This window comes from Lepidothrix coronata, unplaced genomic scaffold, assembly GCF_001604755.1.
Source record: "Lepidothrix coronata isolate B3197 unplaced genomic scaffold, Lepidothrix_coronata-1.0 Scaffold10, whole genome shotgun sequence".
NCBI classification, from domain to species: Eukaryota; Metazoa; Chordata; class Aves; order Passeriformes; family Pipridae; genus Lepidothrix; species Lepidothrix coronata.
Genome location: NW_016690190.1, coordinates 3064708 through 3087195, shown reverse-complemented (window position 1 = coordinate 3087195; position 22488 = coordinate 3064708). Strand labels below are relative to the sequence as shown.

The 22488-nt window shown below is 41.8% G+C and overlaps 1 protein-coding gene across 1 annotated transcript in view; it reads right to left on the bottom strand.

Annotated features, from left to right (window-relative positions):
• Nucleotides 1–3148: 3148 nt before the first annotated feature.
• The window catches only part of AKR1D1 (aldo-keto reductase family 1 member D1), a 35049-nt gene continuing 15709 nt past the window's right edge, over nt 3149–22488 (bottom strand). Inside the window, exons 2-9 of the mRNA XM_017804680.1 lie at nt 21666–21833; nt 17171–17287; nt 12667–12744; nt 10262–10384; nt 8443–8552; nt 7791–7956; nt 6955–7037; nt 3149–3309 (exon numbers count right to left, since the gene is read on the bottom strand). Of these exons, the coding sequence (XP_017660169.1) occupies nt 3267–3309; nt 6955–7037; nt 7791–7956; nt 8443–8552; nt 10262–10384; nt 12667–12744; nt 17171–17287; nt 21666–21833 (888 nt within the window). The 3' untranslated portion in view covers nt 3149–3266. The remainder of the gene's footprint in view (nt 3310–6954; nt 7038–7790; nt 7957–8442; nt 8553–10261; nt 10385–12666; nt 12745–17170; nt 17288–21665; nt 21834–22488) is intronic.

Genomic DNA, 22488 nt, shown 5'->3' with positions numbered 1-22488 from the left:
TGCTCTGCCCTGAGCTTGTGTAACAACAGGGAATGCCAGGTAAGCCCACGCTCTAACAAACAGCTGTGGCAGCTGCTTTGCTGCTGTGGATGTGTGCGTGTCACCCGGTTTTCTGACTAGACCAGAGCAGCTGCTGGGCTGCTAAAAGAATCTAAAACACTGCATCACTTCTTGTTCTCTTCGCTGAAAATTCGCTTGTACATAACTGAAGCAAACATCTTTGGTCTGGATTTCACTTCATTTTGCAGCTATAGGAAGAGGCACAAATGATGGGTTACTTACTATAGAAGTGAGTAAGTTTTCCCAGTGCCCAGTTGTCCTTGGATATACTGTCGTGTGTGAGTGCTATCACAGCAGGAGGTGCTGGAGCCCTCTTTCCTTGCTGATCCTTCCAGCTGGAGCAGGGTTCTATGCAGCCATTCTAAGTGATGAGTTTCACACCAGGCAGCGAGTGCAGTAGGACTCTGAAATGTGCTAGATGGAAGCAGATTTTACATGGGGCTGTGGTCTGGGGTTTCTCTCTCTGTGCAGCTGCTGGTGGAATGGGTTTCCCAATTTCCCATTTGCAGGCCTGTTTATTTCCCCTGTCCAAACATTTTCTTTGTGGGGCAAGTTGGAGAACAATGGGGAGAAATGGTCTGAAACTGTGCAAAGCTGGGGGGGAAGTAGGCTATACATCTGAAGCAGTCTCATAACTGATGGGAGCATTTGCCCCTGGGAAGAGGCTGAATCTTTTTTCATCAGATACAAATGAGGCAATGCAAAGGAGGAGGAGAAGGATTTTATTAAAATTAGAGGGGGGAGGAATTTGGTGGTATGACCTGGGCTGGAAGAACTCTTACAATTTGTCCTGCCTTGTTTAATCAGTATGGATTGAAGATTTGATTATATGGTATTTCCTGTTAGAGAGGTTTCAGCATATCATCTTCCTTACTCACACTTACAAGGTCACCTGATTTATCAGAATCTCAAGTGCTGCCTAACCTCTGGGAGAGGGCTGTCTGGAAAGAGCAGTGAGCTGTGAAGGGGCTGGTGTGAGCATTTAAGCTTAGCATTAGTTGACATTTGCAGTTGTAGACAGCAAGAGCTTTGCCAAACCTGGCCTGAACGTGGGCTGTGACTGGAGACTTACACCTGGTCAAGTTACAGTGCAAAAATTTGTACAGTGCTACTGTTAAGCAGTTGAGCCCTGTGAGCTCTATTTAAGGCTTGTACTTATGAAGCAACTGGAATAACACATTGGGTATGGTGGTAACTGCTCCTCTCTAGCACTTGAATTTAGACTTGGATTGTTCAAACTTTTGGCCAGCGCCTCAGCTGTTCACAAAGGGGCAAAGCACGTCTTTATATAGTGGTTCTGAGCCCCTCTGGGAGTAGAGCTCCACCTGACCTTAGGATTGCCCTTAGATCTACACCAGCAGATTTGTTATGTGTCTTCTTCCTCCTCAGCTATCTCTCCCCCTCTTTTTTTATATTTCCCCTTCTGGTCTAAGTGGGTAATGGAATAAAATGGGAATTGTCCTTGGGTAACCTCCAGCAACCAAAATGTTCCTTTTTTTGGCATAGTTTCAGGGATTTACAAATGCTATGTGAAGGCCACCCCTGTTGAAGGAACCAAACTTCTCTAGTGGTGCCCACTGAGCTCATCCAGGGATGCATTTGCACTAGACCCATTTGGGAGCCTTTCCTGTTTCTCCTGTGAAATGCTCGTCCCTGTCCCTCTTTGTCTTGGTTCTGAGGAGCACACCATGACCAAACAGAAGTGTCTCCATGAACTGTACACTCTGGCATTTTCCTGTTCCAGTCAGGGATAATAAATAGCAATGGTAATAAATAAAAACAGATGCTATAGACTGAAGTTTATGTATGACACATTTTCCAATGGCAGTACTCACGTTCTAGTACATGAAGTACTCTCTCTGTGTGTATGTTTTAGTTTCTACTCCAATATCCCTCCAATGTACCCCTTCTATGGCAGGAAACTGGGGTGCTTGGACACAGGAGGGAGGGAAAGTAGCCTTCTGGAGATGTGGGTGTAGGCTGATGCACCTATAGGCTGCAAAACCTGTTGAGCAAACAAGTGGTCTAAAAAACAAATTCATGCTGAAGGAGTCAGTCTTGCTTACTCTGGTGTCCATCCTTCTGCCTCCCTGTTTCAGAGAGCTGAGGACAGATTGAAGGAAATGTCCAGGTTTCAGCCTGGCTGTCTCTGTCTGATTTGTACCCTTTCTTGGACCTGCCAGTGTTCTACTGTCTCCAAGCACGGTAGAAAATTGTATTTTTTAGATAACGTTTTCTCTTTCTTTGAAAATCTAGCTTCTTAATTCAGTATTGTCTTGGTCAGGATTTTATACAAAAGTCCATGTGAACTTTGAAGTGAACAGAAATTTTATTGGGTTAATATCAATTTGTGGAGCAGGAAAGAATTTTAAGGGGTTTTCAATCTTGAGATGAGGATCTCACTAGTGCTAGCTCCAGGTTGCATATGTGATGCTGTGCAATACCATCCTTGAATAGCAAGTACAGTGTAACACAAGTTTCATACGCTTTTCCTGTGTTTCACTGAGGCCCTCATCTGACAAGTGTGTGTGTGTGGGGGGAATTTGAACATGTTTATAATGCTTTATAATGCTTTATTTACATGTGGAGCCAGCTGGGGTGTTCCTATGGAATGACACTAATATATGCAGCTGAAGAATACTCTGGTTAGAGTGAAATGGGCTTCACTGTGTGAAGCAGTGTACATGCCTATCTAACATCAATAAGCATATGTTCATATATATCAAATTCAGTTAGTTGCTCACTCTTGGCTTTCCATTACTTTAGCTGTACAAGAAAATGATGTTGGGTTGGATCAGGGTTACCTCACTGTGGTCTCCTCCAACATTATCCATTCTGTGATTCTGATTCTCCTTCACTCCAACTGAAATGGAATGTCTTGTTTCAAATTGAGTGAAGAATGTGCTGTTCAGTGAAAATGATTTGGTTTGAACTAATTAGCCTGTTTTTGAGAAATCTTCAGTTTTACCAGCTGTCAGTTTTGAAGCTTCAGTTTTCAGAGTTAAAGCCTCCTAAGCCAAAACCAGAAATTCAGTGGATTAAATAGATTTGGCCTTCACTAGCAATAAGAGACTAACAAGACAAGAAGTAGTAAATGTCATGTATTTAATGCTCGTTTGAATAGTCTCACATGAAGTCAAAGCACCAAAAGTTGAAGCTTTCCCAGCGAAGCCTAACAGCACTGACTGTCCAGACCCACCTTGTTTTCAGTATTCATCGCTGAAGGGATACTCTGGATGGTCACGCCACCTGTGGACAGATCAGATTGAACAAGTGAGTTCCTTGAGTGAAGCAGAATATCACATCACTGATGCAGTTGTCTTGTGCCTAACAAACCTCTTCCTTGCAATATATATGTGACCTTCATGGAAGGCTCTTCTACTTATTCAGAAGCTGCCTGCTCTGGATAATCATCCCTGTAGAGTTGGAAGCAAACCTCTGCATTTAAGGAGGTGACAGTGAAGCACCATTTTTTGGGCCTACTTTAGGGAGAGATGGGGGAAAAAACAACAAGAATTTGGATGTCAGGTATTGTCATTATTTAACTTAAGCTGATAAAGTGTTTTAGGAAAGGGGGATGGCTTCACTATGTGTGCATTGTGGAAGGTGAAGACTTCTTTGTTCAGATGTCTAGAAAGACCCCTAGAAATAAGGGATAAATGTGTAAGTGTGAAGCAGAGGTCGAAACATCAGACTGTACTACTTTGTCTTATACCCTGAGCAGGTCTGGGTCTTGATGGTGCTTTCTACAAGTGACTGCCACATCCAGACTAGGTCTGGCTGTCCTCTAGCTCAGTCTACATGTGATGCTCTGCCAGGTTAATAGCATCAGGGGCAGGGAATTTACAAAGAGGCTTTGGGGTGACCCAGTTCAGGAGACCAAGGGATGTTCATGGCTGCATGTGACCAATGGTAGAGATGTTTAAGGCTTCACTTTAGAAACTGCATGCTCAGGGAAGATGCACAATCCAAGATATTATTAAAGGCAAGAAGAAAATTCCCAAGGTCAACTTCTGGTGAAAAAATAACACTGCGTTTACCCATTATTGGCAGACTTGAGAGAGGTAGTTGTTTTCTGTTGTGGGTTTTATTTGTTTGAGAAGGTGATGCTAAGTCACAAGCCCTGGCTTGTCAAACACTTTACATTAGCAAAATGAAAAATTTCTGAAGAGCATTCTCAGGTGTACCATGGCAGCTGGCTGCCTTGCCTTACAGCAGAGCACAACAAATACTGGCATTTGTCCCAGCTGTGAATCGCTCCAGTCTGAGAAGGATACATTTCACAATATTGAAGGTAACTAATTGGAAGGCATCAAACATTTTGAATTGGTTGTGTCAAAACATTTCATTCCAATATTCAGCCAAGCTCAAGTGTTAACACATTAACAGATTGATTTGGTTGAAAAAAAATAAAACAAAAAAAAACAAGCCACAACACTTTGGCTTGTTTGACTCCAGTATAATTTGATGATGTCTGAGTTGCCAGTGTCATAATCTCTACTTTCCATCTATGGAGGATGCTGGCTAATCAGATCTCACATGCTCAATAGTCTGAATCCTTTAAGTGAAAATTATTCACTTGGAGGAGTCAGTGCAGCTTGGAATAACTGGTAAGGAAGAACAACTGTAACAGAGAATTGGGAGCACAAGAGAAATCAAGCAGATAGATTAATGTAAAACTTGCCCTGCACAATACGTGTAGATTTCTCCAAGTGGAGAAGAAGCAATTTCAGATTAAGATTTCCTGAAGTACTCATATTTTTACAAAACCTCCATTTTCTTCTCAGATACGTATCTTGCTAATTCATTCCACTGATTGCAATATCCTGTTTGTATGGGCTTACTCATGCCATCAGAACAACAGATTTGCACATGGTACCCATATGATATTTGATAATTGGAAGAGCCAGAGAAAAGCTGGATTTCTCCATTCTTGCTGGCATTTGCATCACAGCAGTCAAAGGTTTTGCACAAAATTGACGAACCAAAAGTCTTTCTGTAACAGGGTTTGACTTTTTCAGATACATATTGCTGGATGAAATTAGAAATGTCTTTAGACTGGTAACTTATCTGTTGCAATATCAATTCCAGACACTTCAGTGTGAGAACACACAGTAGGCATACATATATACATACATACATATATATATATATATATCTGCTCCTTACATGGCAACATCACTTTTCTGATAAGGTTTTTTTCATAGAGGAGATCAGACTGTATTGAAGCATTTTCCTCAAACATGGCACTCCTGTGAAAACTACAGTTGCCAATGTGCATCCTGTTTTCCTTATCCTCAGTGGCCTCCTGTGACCGAATTTAGTCTAATAAAGCAAATCATTTAGTTTAGTAGTTTTTTGGATTGTTGGCTTAGAAAGTTCTTCTGTGGGCATTTGCATCCTTTCCTGGAAAAGACTCTTGCATTTGCACCAAGATTACATTTCGTGTATATAATCACTAAAAGTTTAAATGATATTACTACTCAATTTAGCTATGTAAAAGCAAATTATTTTGAATACCAAAACACACATAAGAAACTCCTAGGCCATTTGTGAGGAGCCTTCTGGAACTAACTGCTGCTAATTGATGGAAGGCTATTTTAAGTTTTAAGAAACTAAAGCTTCAGAGCACTTGATCTTAAATGTGAAAGATTAACTTCATCATGATGCTTTTAACTTAGTGCATATCTTCCATAAGTTATGCAGCACAGTAAGTGGTTTATTTGTTTCTTTGCAACATTTCCTCCTATCTTTTGAGCAATGGTCAAGGTTTTGGAGTGCTATTGATGCTGTTATCCTGCTTTTCATTATTTTTAGTGCTTGAGCATGCTACAGTTTGGCAGGACACAGATAATCCAAGATAACAAGAGAAATGCATGGAAATGAATCTCTAGCATTTGGCTACGTATTGAGTGCCCTGAAAAGGGGAAAACAAGTTTGGTCATAAACTGTAGGTGCTCTTGAGCTGGAGGAAAAACAAACTGCCTCATCCTCTGGAAGAGGAGATGCTGGGTCAGTCTGAGCCTTCTGGGATAATGCAGCCTTCAGGTGAAGCAAAACTACGTTGGGTGGCAAGCTTTAGGTGACAAGCAGCAAGAGATCAAGCCTTGTTAGTTCTCAGAGGAGATGGTTAGAAGTGGTTTAGCAGTCAAATGAGCTGTGTGGTTTTCTGTTTTCCTTAGAAGGTACAACTCCCCATGACAACAAGGCAGGTAGATTGCTGTAGAAGATAGCATCAGAGGAAAGGACAAAACAAAGTTTCTGACCACTGTGGTCACCCAGATGTATCAGCTTTTATAAGGAAGTGAGAAGGAGCAGAGCTCTCCCCAAATTAGCCCTGTTGTTTCATGTAGCAGTGTTCTTGATTCTTAGCCTCCTCTGTGGTAATTTAGGATAGGTTGCCTCTTGAAACACTAAGTTTACAATCCATAAGGCCTTGCACTTGAACAGCAAAGTGGCTTGCATAGCACTGAAGTGAGGGTAAGACACGTCGGGGAAAGACCAGAAAGTGCCCCTATTTGAATTTCAGCTTAGATGTCTACACTGCTAGACAGGGATGATGCTACACCTTATCACTGCCTGAAACTGTCATGACCACATACAATAGAAAGAGCTTAAGGAAATAGGGTAGAGATGAAATAGCCAGATACAGTCACTTTCTACTTGGTGGGCTTTTGGCACCTGAGCTGTAAGGAAGTATTTTACACTTCTTTTTGCAGCGGGTCCAGGAGCATATTCAGGCTGCATTAAAGACCTCCCATACTTAAGCCTTACCTTTAAAATAAAGTTGTTTATACAAAAGATAATATTAAAAGGAAGCTTTTTTTTTTTTTTTAAATCCTCTGAAAAAACCAGGAATGTTCTGTGAGGATCTATAATTCCTCCTGTACTTACATTAACAGTTCCACGTAACGAACGTTTTTGTTCAGGGCTTCAATTTCTTTCATCTCTTTCTCAGTGAGGGAGAAGTCAAAGATCTAATGGAAGGAGATGTCAGGAATGAGTTCACATTTCTTGTCATAATCAACCTTCACATGTTCCAGATTTCAGAAGTACAATCCGTCCTTCTCCCCGTACCTCTCCCACAAATCCACGCACTGGTTGCATTTATAGTAAAGTCTCGAGGACATGAATAAGCCCAGTCACATTTGCCTACACTCTTTTGCAAGAAGGGGAAGGTAGTCTGGCAATGCTGAGCCACCAGCTTTGAAAGCAGCATGTTGCCAGGGAAAGTAGGGAGTAGTGTGGGTACTGAGTGCTGCAGGGGACAGAAGAACAAATTCTTCATCTTTTTTGGGTGTGGTGGGTTGTGAATCTTTCTGTCACACTTGCATGCAGCAATCCTTCCCTAACAAAGCTGTCCCATACCTGAAGACTGGTCAGAACAATCAGTCATTCCTAAGTACCTGCAACCTTGGGCTACTGAGGTACTGAATTACTTCATCTTGCTTGTGCTGCTCACTGCAGCAACTGGTGCTCTGGGACACACCAGCTGGAATTTTAGGTACTCCAGAGAGTTAAAAGACACCAAAAGTTCCTCTCTGCTTTGCTCTGTTATTGTCATATCATGTTACCTTTAAGTGAAGGGGACAAAAAGCATCAAATGTGGTAAAGCTTGATATTGGTTAAGTCTTGTGTACATCTACAGAAAGAAATGGAAAAATCGCCTTCTATGGGGGCGAAGCCAATGTAAGTGGTTTCATCCATGTACCACTGGAGTATGAATTTACCTGGAAATTCTCTCTGATGCGTTGTGGATTGAAACTTTTTGGGATGACCACCACCCCTCGCTGGACGTTGAAACGCAAAGCAACCTGTGCAGCAGTCTTGTTGTACTTTTTGCCAATGGCATTCAGCACAGGATCCTTCAGTAAAGGAGGGGAGGACACATTTACCCTGGAAGAAATTGAGGAGGAAAAAGAAACCAAAAAATCCCTCATCTTTAATATAAAATCATAGAGGCATCTACTTCTTTGTGAACAGAACACTGCACCTTTTAACAAGTAGCGTGAAAGATGAGAGAAAAGCTTTGCCACTTAAGTTGGCGGGCTGTCAAAGGCAACTTCCTATGCGATGTCCTAACGTTGACTTAGTTTCTACTTCCTCACCTAAGCCTCACACGTTCCCAGTTACAAATACTTACTTTCTGTTAGAGGAGACCTAAGGCAACCTCCTTTACAGACACCTGGCATTCTTTGATGACAGCATGCAGCAGGAGTGTGGCAAGTTTACATTCACAACTGTAATATTTAGACATTGAAGTTCAAAACTACTTTGAAAAATGGGGACAAAGGTATTTTACACAGAGACCCAGCAGTGGAGAACTATATTATTCTTTTCCTGGATATTGTCCTTCTGTTAGAAAGTAACATGGAGACTTACCATGATTCATCCCTTGAGGTTCCCAGTGGGCTGTACCCAACAATAACAATGTCATGTTGTCTGCAAAATTCTGAGAGTTTGGGTTGGGTGAAGTAGGGATGGCATTCGACCTACAGGAGTAACACAGAAAGAACAATTATCAACAGAACCAGATATAGAAGCAGATGGTATCTCAGTATTTGTAGAGCTACAGAGCAGCTGATGCTTTCAGGAAAGGATATGTGTAAATTAGGGAAACTTAATCTGTGGTTACTGTTCTAATTGTACATTGATGGGTGATGGATTTTTTTTCTTTATTTTGTGGACAGCAGATCAACATCTGTGACTATGATTTGGCTGCAGGGAACTTCCATTGCCTCCCAGTGAAAAGGTGGAAATAAGTGGAGGTGATGGAGGTGAGGGAAGCTCACTAGAACAAATAGACTGAGAAGCCAGTCCATCTCATGTGGGTCAGTTCTCTATTTCTCTGCCTCTGGCATTCAGGATGTCTAATCTGACGTGGTTTTTAGGGAAGTGTTGGCACAAGCTGTCCCAGATAGAAAGGTGAGGGGGGCATACGCAAAAGATGAGATTATGACCTTGTTGTGAGCTCTGCCCTCCCACATTGCAAATACGGTTCCCTTACAGGCAGGGATTTTCTGGCTGCGATCTCAGATTCTGGGAAAAGGATGTCTACAAGGTGACAGAGCAACCACTGTTTGCAGGGCAGTCTGAAGCTATCTGGCACATCTATGCTTGCTGGCTAGCTGCCCTAAGCTGGGCTTAATCTTTTGCCCAGTTTCCCTCGACCCCAGGAAGCAGCAGCAATGCTCAGCGCGGTCTTAGGGCACGCCAGAAACAGCAATTGCATTTTGCACCCGCTAGGCATGTTAATACCAGTGAAGGGTGCTGGAATTTCCTCCTCTCACAGGCTGCCTTTCCCGCCAGGACAAATACAGAAATGAAGGCTGTGGCCAGCCACCCTGCCCTGCTCCATGGCAATTCCAGCCCTCCAGGCCAGGCACTGAGAGTGGGAATTTGGTCCTGGTTTCTGGCCCCTTCTCTGATACTGCTAATGTGGATATCTGTTTGTGCCAGATGAGTCAGAAGAGCTTCCCAGTGATTTCTAGGAAATGCAGTGACCTGCCAAATGCTAGAGCCAAAGGTATTGGGCATTCAGATGGGTCGCTGCCACTTATCGCCTTCTCAGAGCCCTACTGCTGTAATTTAACTCAGACGTGCCTATCATCTTCATGGGCTTGTTCAGCTCAGGTCAGTCACTTAATGGGGTCTCCTGTAATTGAGGTTTTTCTCTAACTCTTAAGAATGTCTTATAGGAAAGGCAAAAGAGAGCAAGTGCAGAAAATTTAGGAGTCAATTCTAATGGCTTTTAAACTTGAGAAGCTTAGAGTAACTCAGGATCCCCGATACTTAGTGTTGGGTTGGTGTCAGCTTCATTGAGGAATGGTTAGCTCTGAATGGTTTGTTGTGGGAATTTTTGGACTTGAAGTAAGGTACATGGCAAAGATTTAAGATCTGCATTGACTCAGTGTTCAACCTCGTTACAGAGCTTTGGCACGGAGGCACCTGTTTTATAGTCCTGGAGCGGAAACTGAGGAAAGCAATTGCTCCAGCACATTCAAATATAGATCTTTAGCCTAGATAGGAAGAGTGATATTTTCAAGTCTAGAAATGGAAGTGTGACAGTATGGAGGGCAGTGTCTGTGGCAAAGTATACATCACATTTCTGTACATGGCGGCCTAGGCTATGTGTGTGCCTCTGCATTCCCTAAAGGGTAGTGGCACTGTGGCAGGCATTGCTCTTGGCTTGCAGTCTTACCTGGTTGCTGACAGGTTTGTACTTAAGTCCTGGCTTGTTCATGATCATCTCCAGTTGCCTGCGGTTGAAATTGGATACTCCAATAGACTTTGCCAAGCCTGCATCCTTACATGCCTCCATAGCCTGCAAAGAAAGCAGAGACAAGAGGAGTCTCACATGTTGACTTGATTCCTCGTAGCATGCATTTTAGAGAGAGATGGAGGATAGGCCATTCTTGAGACTGCAGAAAACCCTTTGCTGCAGCAGAAGTAACAGCTCTGTTAGCATGAGGGCTGGTGTTGTCCAGGTAGCCCAAACTCCTGTGGCAACATCAACACTCCTGTGTTGATCTGCTTTCCAGACCAAACCCTAACGTTTTATACCTCCTGTGAAGATAGAATCCGTCTGGAGAGCAGAAAGATTAACCCGAGATATAGATACTTTAATGCCAGGCATGTGCTTTCAAAGAGTTTTGCTTAATTTATGCTGCTTTAGCATAAAAGCTGGAGAAGGAAGAGTGAACAAAACATATTGCTTTCCTGATAAGTCAATTTACTCCTTTAGATTGTAAGACTCTTTTTCATATGAAGTGTCTATCTGGTGAAATCCCCTAAATATCTGGCAAGACAAATCACAAAACCTTAACAGAAAACATCAGTACAGTATAAAGTAGAAAAAAAAAAGAAGGGTTGGGGGAGAGAGGCATTCTACGTATTTTGCATTTAGACAAATCCTAATAGATGAGAAATCTTTATGAATACTGGATATGAATAGGTGCCCTGGTCTTCATTAGCTTCATCTGCTGGATTGTTAAAGGAAAAGGGGGTCCTTTCATATGGTCTTCCCATTTGCTCCCAGAAACTCTGCACACAAACAATTTAGTGACTGTTTGAGGCAGAGCAGACCCCACTGTGCAGCTGGATGCCCCTCCTACTGGTTTTGTTATTCCTTTCTGTCTCACAGGAGCTGAAAGCAGGGAGGTAAGAGGCACTGTGTGTTTGATGACCTCTAGTTGGCCTCATATGCTTTATATCACTTGGTGACAAGTCAGCAAATATAGTCATCTGGAGCCATTTTTGCCTGCTAGCACCATACTGAGAGAGTGAAATTATCTGGATTCAGCTGAGCCATTTTTATTTAGATTGATGTTGCTATTTGCAGGCACTCACCACCACCTTTTTTTCTCCAGGCTTGTTAGCTGAAGAGAGTGGCCTGCTATAGCATAACCATTACAATAAGCACCAGCTCAAAGATAAAAACATTACAGTGCTGTGAGATCTGTTGCTTTCAACATTTGAGCACCAGCCTGTGAAAAAGAGAGGGATGAACTGCATCAGTCAAAGACAAAAGTAACATAAATAGCTAACCTGGAAGTCCCTGTTCCCCCTGAAACTCAGTCTGGATGGCTCAGCAGCCAAGGGAAAGCTCAGTCCCACTCCAGGCCTTCTCCCGCTGAAATTTCACTCAGTCTCACCATTCTCCATCTCTTTCTGCTGTACCTTGGGTAGAGCTAAACTGGCTCACGACTATCCAGATCTAGACAGTACAAGCTGAAGTGGACCATCTAGTAGCACCTATTACCTCTCTTAGTGTGAACTGGGCTGAATTAGCGATGCTTTTTCATCAGACCTGGTGCAGAAGGAGAGCTGAAGAGCTCTGGCCATGAACTAAAGAATGTACATGTTCTTGAGAGAGAGAAATGTGAGGAGATTGCTAATTGCACTTTCTGCCTCACCCAAAATACTGAGACCAAGTGGCAGCAGGCTTAAGGAAACATTCGCCTACAGGTCTAGAACACATCACAAACAAATTTAGGATGCAATCTTTCAGGCAAATGCTACTTCCCTCCAAGTTTTCTAACCAGAAAAATCTTGTGTTCCCATCTGATAAGTAAATTTAGAAGTGAGTGAACTTGTTCTAATGGCAAGTGATGGCAAGGTTTTAGGCTTTGGTGGTTTTTTTTGAGAAGGGAAGAGGTTGGTTCTTTGGTTCTTTTTTTTTTTTTTTATGTTGAGCTTCAGGGTAAATTCTGGTTTTTCTTGAAGGTGAATTTTTTTTTTTTAAGAGGATCCAGTCTTTTCTTATGGCTCCAATTTTCTTCTTCTGTAAAGATCTGATAAAGGGGAAGGATTGGTAAAAACCTAATGATAAAAGCCTCAAGAAGCGAATGTAGAGTGCACTCTCTGAAAGAAGGAATGTGGATGTTGGATATTTCAACAATGTTCTGTTTTGTTATAAAAGTAATTAAATGATAGAAAGAAGCAACATCCTTAGGGACAGAAGTCAAATTCATACAGAGGAGCTAATAGAACCTGATCCATTTGCTCTGGCAAATGCTTCAACTATGTTTATGAAAACCACAGGTAAAACTGAGAATGAGAATCTGGGTTTTAAAGCATACATGGATGGATGTTGTGTTTGCTTACCTCCCAAGTGGCACATAAGTCTGTCTCATGGTAGATAAATTTTCCATTTTCATCTTTTGGGTAGAGTGCATCTCCAGGCTGAAAAGTAAAACCACATTTTTGTGCTTTAAAGAAAAGTTTTTCACCCCTAAGTGCAAAGATTTTTCCACAGACTCTCTTTCTACTAGCAAACAACAACAACAAAAAAATATTGAAAGGCTTTCTGAAACACCCTGAGTTCAACAGGTCATTCATGCTGGGCTTACCACATCCTTGACTGATGGATTGCCCTTGGACACACTCCTGAACTGTCACATGAGATACACTCAGCAGTTCCCGGATAGCCTTGTTTTTCAGTAAATTTTGACCTTTATGTTGGGGCATCCAAAGCACTAGTCTCCTTCCAAAGGGCTGGATTAGAGTACCAACCTGTATTCTCTTCTACTTCCCTCTTTCCTTCCTAGCCCTTCCCCTGATCCCTACTTGTGTCCTAGGCACTGAGAGTGTCAGCTCAGTCCAGTTCCCAACAGCTGGATGGACCAAGAGCTACTAGGAATAAAGGGTTACATGCATAACTAACCTCTTAAGTGCATTATCCCCTTTCTTTGGGCACTAGAAACTCCTTCTTCTGATCTCTATACCCTACAGATTTCAGAGATGAGTTATGAGCTGTTACCTCATGAGGACAGCTTTCTCTTATTTGCTGGTCATTTCACTGTTGCAGGCAATGCATTAACACCTCCCTCCCTATTGTCTGATCACAATTTCACTCTTTTTTTTTTTAACAACAACTCTTCATTGATGTTTGACATCTGATCTGACGTCAAACCGCTACATTTCAAAGGGCTGGGTACAAGATGTTGACATGGTAACTCCTTGGGAACATGCAGCTGTGACTAATATGATCAGTAACTGGCACCTCCCAATTCAGTCAAGTTCAAATTCAAGGCATTTAATGGGAAAAGTGAGCATAAGGAAAACAGACTCAGATTTCAGAGGGCCAAGGTCTAAGTTACAGGCATAAGGCTCTATCTTCCAAATGTGCTGGTTTTCCCGGAATTCGACAAAGACAACTTGTTGCTTTTGTTGCTGTGTCTTGCTGGAAAAAAGAATATCTTGACTAGAAGGAAGTAGGTGGCTGTTGGGTACCTTTTTTCTATTAGAAGTTGGGTACCTTTTTTCTATTAGAAGGCAAAATTTGCCATCATAATGTGAGGTGGAGAAGCCCTTTTTACACCTCCCCCAGCCCTCCCCCATGGTATTTTGGAACAAACCATTCATCCCCATGATACCCCAGAACATTCTCCAAGGACTGCAAGTTCAAGATACACAAATTGTACTTCTTAAAGTTCAGGGGATGAATCTGAATTCAGGACTTTTTTACTCTGTTTCACTTCTAATTAATTAATTTTTATTCAACATTTTCTATAGTAGTCAATAGACACCAATCACATTAGCTAATTTATCATCCTCTCATTTTTCTCTATCGCTTGTGTTCTAACAAATGAACCAAGTCAGGATGAATAGTGCTTGAAGATGAACTTCTCTTGACTGAGATAAGTGGTGTTAACTATTGTAGATTTCTAGGGGGATCAATAGGTTTTCCTACCACCATAGAACTGTGCAAGGTTCTGAAGTACAGTTGCCTCTGCTCAATGGTCTCCAGGCAATACTTTCTCTGCCAAGCTACCTTTTTATTCAAGGGAATTCCTGAATGAAAGAACTGTTTGCAGATGCATAAAGTGCTGTGAGAAAGACAGTGATTTGATGGTGACAGGGTGGTGGTTATGGGGTCTTTTAAAAGGTCTTTCAGAAGTTGGTCACATTTCTTAGCTCTGGGTTCTCATGAACTACACCATACCAGTCATTTCCACTAATGTTGTTGTCTTCTCTTGCAGTTCTCTTGGAGGTAGCTTCACACTTTACACTAAATGTAAGGTGGCTTCTTAAGATGCTGCCCCATGAGCACTGAAATAATTGTGGCAATGCTGTACAGTCACTGCCACTATGCAGGGATCACATCTTATCAAGTCATGTTCAAAGTCTGGAGGCACTCCAAAAGATACCAGACAACCTACTTGCCTATTTAAAACACAGCAGTTTTAACCACTGAGAGGAAAAGCCCTGCTCCCATTATAAAACTTTTCTCACCAACACAGATGCAGGAAGGCAGGTCTGCAAATCCCATTGCTTTCATAAAATGGTCTTTGACAAGCAGGCTTTCTCAAGAGAGCAATTTCAACAACTTGTGAATGCCTATTCTATAAGCAGAAGGCAATACGTAGTCAAATAGTGAGGCCGCTAGTCCCTCTTGGGTTATTCTTTCAAAACGACAAGATACTTAGATGAAACTTTTTCAATGTAAGGCTAAAATACCTGCTTTTCTGCCAGATCATGGAATAATTCAGCTGAGAGGGATTTGCAGATCATTTAATGCACACGTACCTGCTTACTAATAAATCAGTCATCTGAGCAGAGTCTCCTACAAAATCTGCTAGTGGGTATGAGCTCCCCAGGCAGAGGGCACGTGGTGGCCAGCAGACCTGTTCCTGCTGGTCATCTACCTTGCTTGATTAGAGGGGCTGAGCACCACTGTTGGGGTCTAAAGGCAGTAAGGACAAAAAGTCCTAAATGGGGAATCTACGTGAGGGAAAAATACAGGGAGGTGCAGGCTAATGTTGGTAGGTCAGTGAACAATGTCACCCCAGGCCATTTTTGAGCCACTGAAAAACGCTAGCGTGCTGGGGCTTTCCTCCTCTGAGTGGTGCTGTCTGAAACCAGATTGCTCTTACTCTGCCTGAAAGTCCCTATGACAGCTTGCACCAGTGGCTGGGCTCTGCAGGGGCATATTTCTTACTGTTTTCAGAGCAGGACTGTAAATTCTGTCTCAAGTACTTCACTGGTTCCAAGCAGAGACTGCTTTTGCTAGAAGGCTTTGGGAGAGACAGGAAAGCACCAATGTTTGCAGATTAGAGGAGAGCAGGAGTTTGTTAGCATCACACCTGCATACCAAAGGCAAGGATCACACCCAGGATGGGTCTGTTTGCGAGAGAGGGAGCAAAGGAAGGAAACCTGTCACCATCGCAAAAGGATGGGTTTTTTTCTTTCTGTATTTGGCACAAAAAAATGTATATTTCTCAGGCAGAAAGTGACTTCTTTTTTTCTCTCCTCTCATGGGGGACATGAATGAATCTCTAGGTCTGCTACTCCTTTAACAATTCAAGACTGTTGATACAAGCCTCAGGGAGTCAGATGTACATTACTTTAAAGCCAGCTGTCTATGTCTTTATATTGTGAGACAATGACCTTCACTATGTGGGAGAATGAACTACTAGAGAACACAAACACAGGCAAAGGGAAACAGGAAATTGCTAGTGGTGGGAAATTTTCAAAAATGTACCCAAAAGGATTCCATACGTGTGACTGTATAAATAAAATTTTAATATTAGAGTCTGGTTACTCCTATACAGGTCTTAATAGGGTATAGCTTCCTCAGGGGAAAAATACTGCAGATCTAAGGTGATAGCCTCGTTGATAAATTTCTTCCTATCTGATACTTCTGGTAGTTTGGAATCTGTAGCAAAATATGATTTTAATAATCAGAGAACTACCTTCCTTGCAAAAAGAGGCCAGTTTAGAGCTTAAACATCTCTCAGAAACAATTAGCCAGCTAATTGCCTGACCTTATTCTCTCTAAGAGGAGGGATTTAATTAGTTCAAAACCACTTAAATATTTTGAATATCACACTTCTCATTTCAGTATTATTTCGTTTGCCTTTATGTCATGTACTTGTAGAGGAAAATTGTAAAGCGAGTTACAAAGAGCTGTGAAACCAGAGAGTTTGTGGACTTACAAGAGCTGGTTGCAAGGCAAGAGGCATAAAACTGATGTGAGCTCCTTGCCTTGAAAGGTTTTACCTACAAGTTGCCCATAGCCAGCAGTATGAAGGGATATCAGACTAACTTTTGAGAGTGAGAGATGGACAACCCATATTTGGGACCAACTGTGGTCTAGTGAAGCTGTCCGAGAGGAGCACTGCAGTTAGAAAGATTAAGATTATAATCATGATTTGCCCAGTGGCTTTAATTTGGGACAGAGTAAAGAAACCAACTTGGTGGTTTTTCCCCCTTTCCTGCTCCAAACTTTGCCCTTTGTGTATTGCTGCTTTGTATAACTTCTTTCCTCCAGTGACTCGCTCCTCATGGCTCAGAGAGGATTCGGACACATACACTGTTCCAGCTACAGTATTTCTTCAGCATAGGAAGTGCTCTAACCCCAGTTAGGAGACCTGTCCTTCCACTAGAAAGACTCTATGGAACAGCTGTCATTTACTGTTCTCACACCACCTATGAGCCTCTCTTTGTGCAGGTAGTACACAGAAATACATGCATGCAGTATACACGAAACATTATCTGGTCAAAGTGCTATTGTCAACATAGGCTGGAAGTTGCAAGGAATACGTGGGATGGAGACCCTGGCAGGAGCCAAGTTCATGCACTTTTTTCAAGCACTTTTTCTTTTTACCTTGAAAGCCATTGGCAGCTCAATAATGTAGAGGTCAACGTAGTCCAGCTGCAGGATCTTCAGTGTCTTCTCCAGTGTGGGACGCACCAGCTCTGGTGGGTGGCAGGTATTCCACAGCTGGAGAGGCAAGCACAGGCTCTTTTCTGGGTGCCAGCAGGAACAGTGAGTAGCTGAAGCCCCCCAACACACACTCAATCCTTCACTCCTCAATCCCTCTTGTCCTCCTGACAGAGCCCGTTATGCACAGTGCAAAGACATCGTCGTTTACATCACTGCAAGGCAAAGGTGAGGAGCCTTACCCTGTCCTCTGCCAGAGCCAGGTGCAGAGGTCAAGACAGGAATTCTTGCCCAGGGCTGATGTAGTGTTGACTCAGTAAAGCCATCATGTATTTGTTTATTACAACACAAGTTCTTCTGAGCTGAGTATATTACAAACTCTTGCTCAATGAACTTAGGAAGATTCCTTTTGTTTTCCAAGCATATGCTTTCACTGGAAAACTTAGTTCCCACAAGGAATCTGTGGTCAGTTTTATGCTTGAAGGCAGAAGTTCAGATCACATGAGTTAGCTGTTGAACAGCCAAGCACCCAGCGCAAAGAGAATCTCTTGGTTCTCTCCTGTGGTCGTGGAGCCCGAGTGACTGCCTGACCTAGTGAAGTTTTTGTTTACTCCCCAGTCCTCACCAAAAGATGTATTTGTGTTTAGTCCTTGCAATGCAGGTGTGACTAGTTAAAGCAGTCTAAACCTCTTTAATCCCACTTCTTCCTTTTTGGGTTATGGATTGTGCTTAGTTGGTTACTGTTCAGTACTACCTCTAACTGAACTCTGCTGATGCAAATCTCTTGCAGGAATAAAACCATAGCATGGTAATTAGTAATCAAGAGCCCTCTGTAAACTGATTGTTGCAGTCAAAATCCACAAAACTCAAAATTAACACACAATAGAAGGTTTAAAGTGCCATTTGAATGCACAAAATAAGATGGACTATTTTAATTTCATTTTTTTTTCAATGCACAAAACTGATATGTGGAGTCATGTTGAAGTTTTTGTCACTTTTGTTTGCTGGAACAACCTGTTGTTTGCTGGTGTGATCATTGTCTAGTCAGTTCAGCCTCCAAATCTGACAGCCACTGAATGCCAAGGTATAGAATGAATTTGTTCCTAAGACACAAAACACTTGAATTACCATTTTTGGGAGAAGATGTTGATTATAGGTCCTAAAGGGTATAGCCTGGGTAAGTTTTAAGGTATTTAAGATGCTTGGCTTTGTTTTCTTTTGTTTTGTTTCCAACTGAGTTATAGTTATTCCCTGGGAAAACCACCTGCTAGTTCTGCCAGCAGAGGCAAGAACACATTATCTTGAAGTTGTACTGAAAGCAGCACATCTGACCCTGCCCTAAGCTGACAAACCAGAATAAGGTTTGGCACCTGGGAAGTCATACTAGGCCTTCCCTAGTTGTATCCTGCAAGGTGTGAAGAGTTTACAGTCAATAGACAGTGGAAAGAGACTGAGGTGTACTACAGTAAAGGGACCGAGGTCCTGTTCTCAAGTTTTAAGTTGTGCCACTGGATTTCCTGAAAGATTTTGGTCTATGTATTTTTTAAGCGTTTACATGTAAAATGAGCTTAACTTGTATTTAAGTTAGGAATTGTAGACCCTTCATGTTCAGTTTTTTTGTTACTGTGGTTTAGAAATTTGATAACCTGAGGTATATGCTAGTTTAGAAGCAGTTTTTCCGAGTGCCCTTTCTAGCTCGGTGCTATTGAGCTCAGCATTTGCCAGTGAATATACTTCCCTTTAAAAAACTGCAGAGTTCTAAAGAAAGAGCCTTTAAAAACAGCAAACATTTGTACTATGTCAATACATCGATGCCATGGAAACTTGAGAGTTTCATAACTGTTTTCATGATTTGTACAAGTTATTGTATTATCTACCTAAGTAGAACCCGTGTAGATGTTAGAGCAGTAGTCAAAGCTGCCAGCTGGCTTTGGCATTTTAGGACACCACATTTCCTGGAAATGTTACTTCTAGTTTAATGAAAGAAATATCCTGGGATGAAAGAGGAGACCAGAAAGGTCTTGCTGTATAAGCCAAGTGAGATGCTGGCAGTTGATATAAAACCTCTAAAATTTCTGGATGCTGAGCTGCTCTGCCTGATCAGCCAGCAAGAAGTGAGAGCCAAGTGCAAGTGCTGATGATTTCAACTGGCAGATGCAGCCCGATCACACCAGGTCACTGTTCCAGTAACACTGCCACTCAGCAGGGCTGCTCTTGTTAGTCCCTGCTGACACATCAGCCTTCCATCTGCGTCATCTTTGCTTAAGGAAAGGTCTGCATGAGGGGCTTGAGTCTGAAGGGTCTTGGGAATTTCCAGTACTTGTGATGTCAATAAGGCAGAAAAAACCCCCAACTTCTGTTGTGCTTGACTGCTTCCAAGAATGCAACAGCTCGTGTCAGTCACTTACCAATCAATACCTGATGTATCTACTGGTGGCTTGATATTTGCCAGTAGTTTGTAAGACACATAAGTTTGTGAGGTACATAAAACTAAAGATACATAAACACATAAGGCAAGGGACATCCATTCCCACTCTTCCTGGGAAGTTCAGGGCTCCTGCGAAAGTGTTCAGTGAAACCTGTGAAAATCCTGGATTGTGATGGATTGAATAGGTTGAAGAATATTTTCCACTTCTGCCTTTGAACTCTAAATTTAAAGACTACAGAATCGCTACAATGAACTATTATCCTGAGCACCTGAAATTTTGTCAAGCACGAACAGGACACAACAATAAGGTAAATCCATGTGTGTCCCATCTCACAGAGACAAGGCAGGCTGGGACCACAGGCATTGATTGTCATGCTGTTCTGTGTTACAGCCCTATGGCTTACAGGATCTGCAGTTTTGCAGGTAACTCAATGTTTAAGTAGTGATTATCAACTAGAAGAATCATCTAGTGATTAGATCAGACAACTGAATATAGAAAGGCTTAATAATAAAGTAAGTTTGGAAATTTTACCAGGAGGTGTGCTTTTTCAGACTTTAAAGGTTGATACGGGAAAATAAACTGCAGGGGAAAAAGTTGAAAAAGTTAAAATACTCAGATTTGTTGGGACATCCAATTCTAACCTTTTGGCATGATTTGGTGGTTTTGATATATTACTGCTAATTTGCAGTAGTGAAACTATTAAACAGTCGAAACCAAATATTTTCATTGATCCAAATCAACATATTTAACATACGAGAGACTGACAAACTTCCCTGATAAAGGCAGAAAATTTGAGGACATGAAGTTTTTCTCAGGATGGTAAGGTTGCTACCAGCAGAATCAGGCAGGAAACTTGGAAAAGAGTTGCATATTTTACAGATTGGAAATTGTTGTACTTGAATATTGGTCTATAGCTGCTGAAAATCCACTTGGTCTGTAAACTACCCAATACAAAGCTTAGTTTCCCAGATCATAGAACTTTACTAAATTGCTCACAGTGTTTTATCTCATGGGATCTTTCACTCTAGGAACAGTGTTTATTTGCAAGTCTGTTGAGTAACTTTTGTGCATTACGTCTTATTTGGGAAAGGAGAAAGGGAAAATATTAGGTTAATATGTTCAAAGAAGCACTGCAGGAAGGGCAATTTGAGGCCATAAGCTCCCTTAAAAACTGGATGGGAACCATCAACCCTTATTCTACAATGCACAATGAGCTTTCTTGTACCTGGGATATAGTCATTGAAGTTGTAACAGCTTTTGTCAGACACCTCATTGGACAAGGGAATTTGATTCTTCTAAGAGAAAGTAAATTTTTACAGCTAAGACTGTAAAGTATTAACTAGTTCATGCATTACTCCAGCCTTGTTGCTCTAGAGCAGGAGTGTAATGACATCTTCTCTCCAAGTAAGTTGATTCATCATCGTAGAACTTTTTAATGACAGGTGATACAGTAACTAAGGGTGTAGCTTGATGAGTAATTTTCTGGCAGTAATATCAATGTAAGCACTTGCTGTTCTCCCATACTTAGACACTGGCATGCACATGCTTGCTCCCACCCCTTTCATTGTGCAACCTCATGGCAAACCTGTACAGGGAATCACTCTGACAGAAAATAACTCATTGGTAGGATCATTGTCCATATCAGGCTCAGTGTGTGGCTATAAAAATGTGCATGACAGCACAGTGTGTGGTACAGTAACAGTTTAGGCAACACGGCTGAGTGTAGCAATGGTCTTAACTTCCAGGTACCTACAATACTAAGCAGAATGGATGTTGCATGGTTCCCATTGCTATCAGAGATTTAAACAGAGAACAACAGTGATTCCTGTGCCTAACAGAAAAGCTAGTGTTCATAAAGATCTGAGGCATTATGGTAATGCTAGGAAAGAAAAATAAAGGATGTTGGATCTGGAAGGAAACATGCCAGATGTTGACCACCGGCATTCTTAAGAAAGACCATTCACGGAAATCCTGGATTTAGTGTAAATAATCTGAGCACAGCTTCTCACCTTGCCACAGTAAAAAATGTCTTCTCGCTTGATCTTTCCTTCAGCAATCTTCTCCCGGATGGCTTGTCCCACTTCATGCTCATTGAAGTAGACAAAGGCACCATCGATGTGGCGGTAGCCAGCATCAATGGCAATCTTCACTGCCTCCAGACAGGAACCCTTGGGGGTCTGGTGGGAGAAGAATAAACATAGCTTCAGCCTCCTGCTCACCTCCCCTTCAATGCTATAGAGTCACTGAGATAAGCACAAGATTCATGCTGAAATTCATCCAGTCTGACCATCCCTTACCTCCCCAGATATCTGTGTTTCAATTTCTAAATAAAAAAGTGCTGTGCACTTTTCCTCAAAACTGTTGTGAATGTGGAATTGGACTGGAAAAAGCAGCAAAGCAAAAAATTTTCTGTGTTGTGAAAGAGGGAGTACTAGAATCCTCAGAAAGTAGAATTGAATGTATTTTATATAAAAATTATTTCAGAAATTGTCATCTAGAGAGCAAGGACTTTCCTACAACAGCCATTTGATAAAATTCCTTACTCATTCTTTACCATTGGTGGTAGCACAATCCTAGGGGTGATAACTCAGGACTGTCTACTGATATTCCCAGTTCTGGACAGTTCCTTTATTGTGTAGTTAAGAACCAGTAGTTGTCTTAATATACATTTATATACATTTTATTGCTTCAGTTTATGATGAGCCCAAGAAACCTCCTAAAAAGTCCAAGTGACATTTTTGTACTGTGTACTGCATTTATATTTACTCATCATTGCCAAAATTCAGAATAAGCTTGTTTTTTCGTAACAGTCATATTTTCCATTAGCCACTG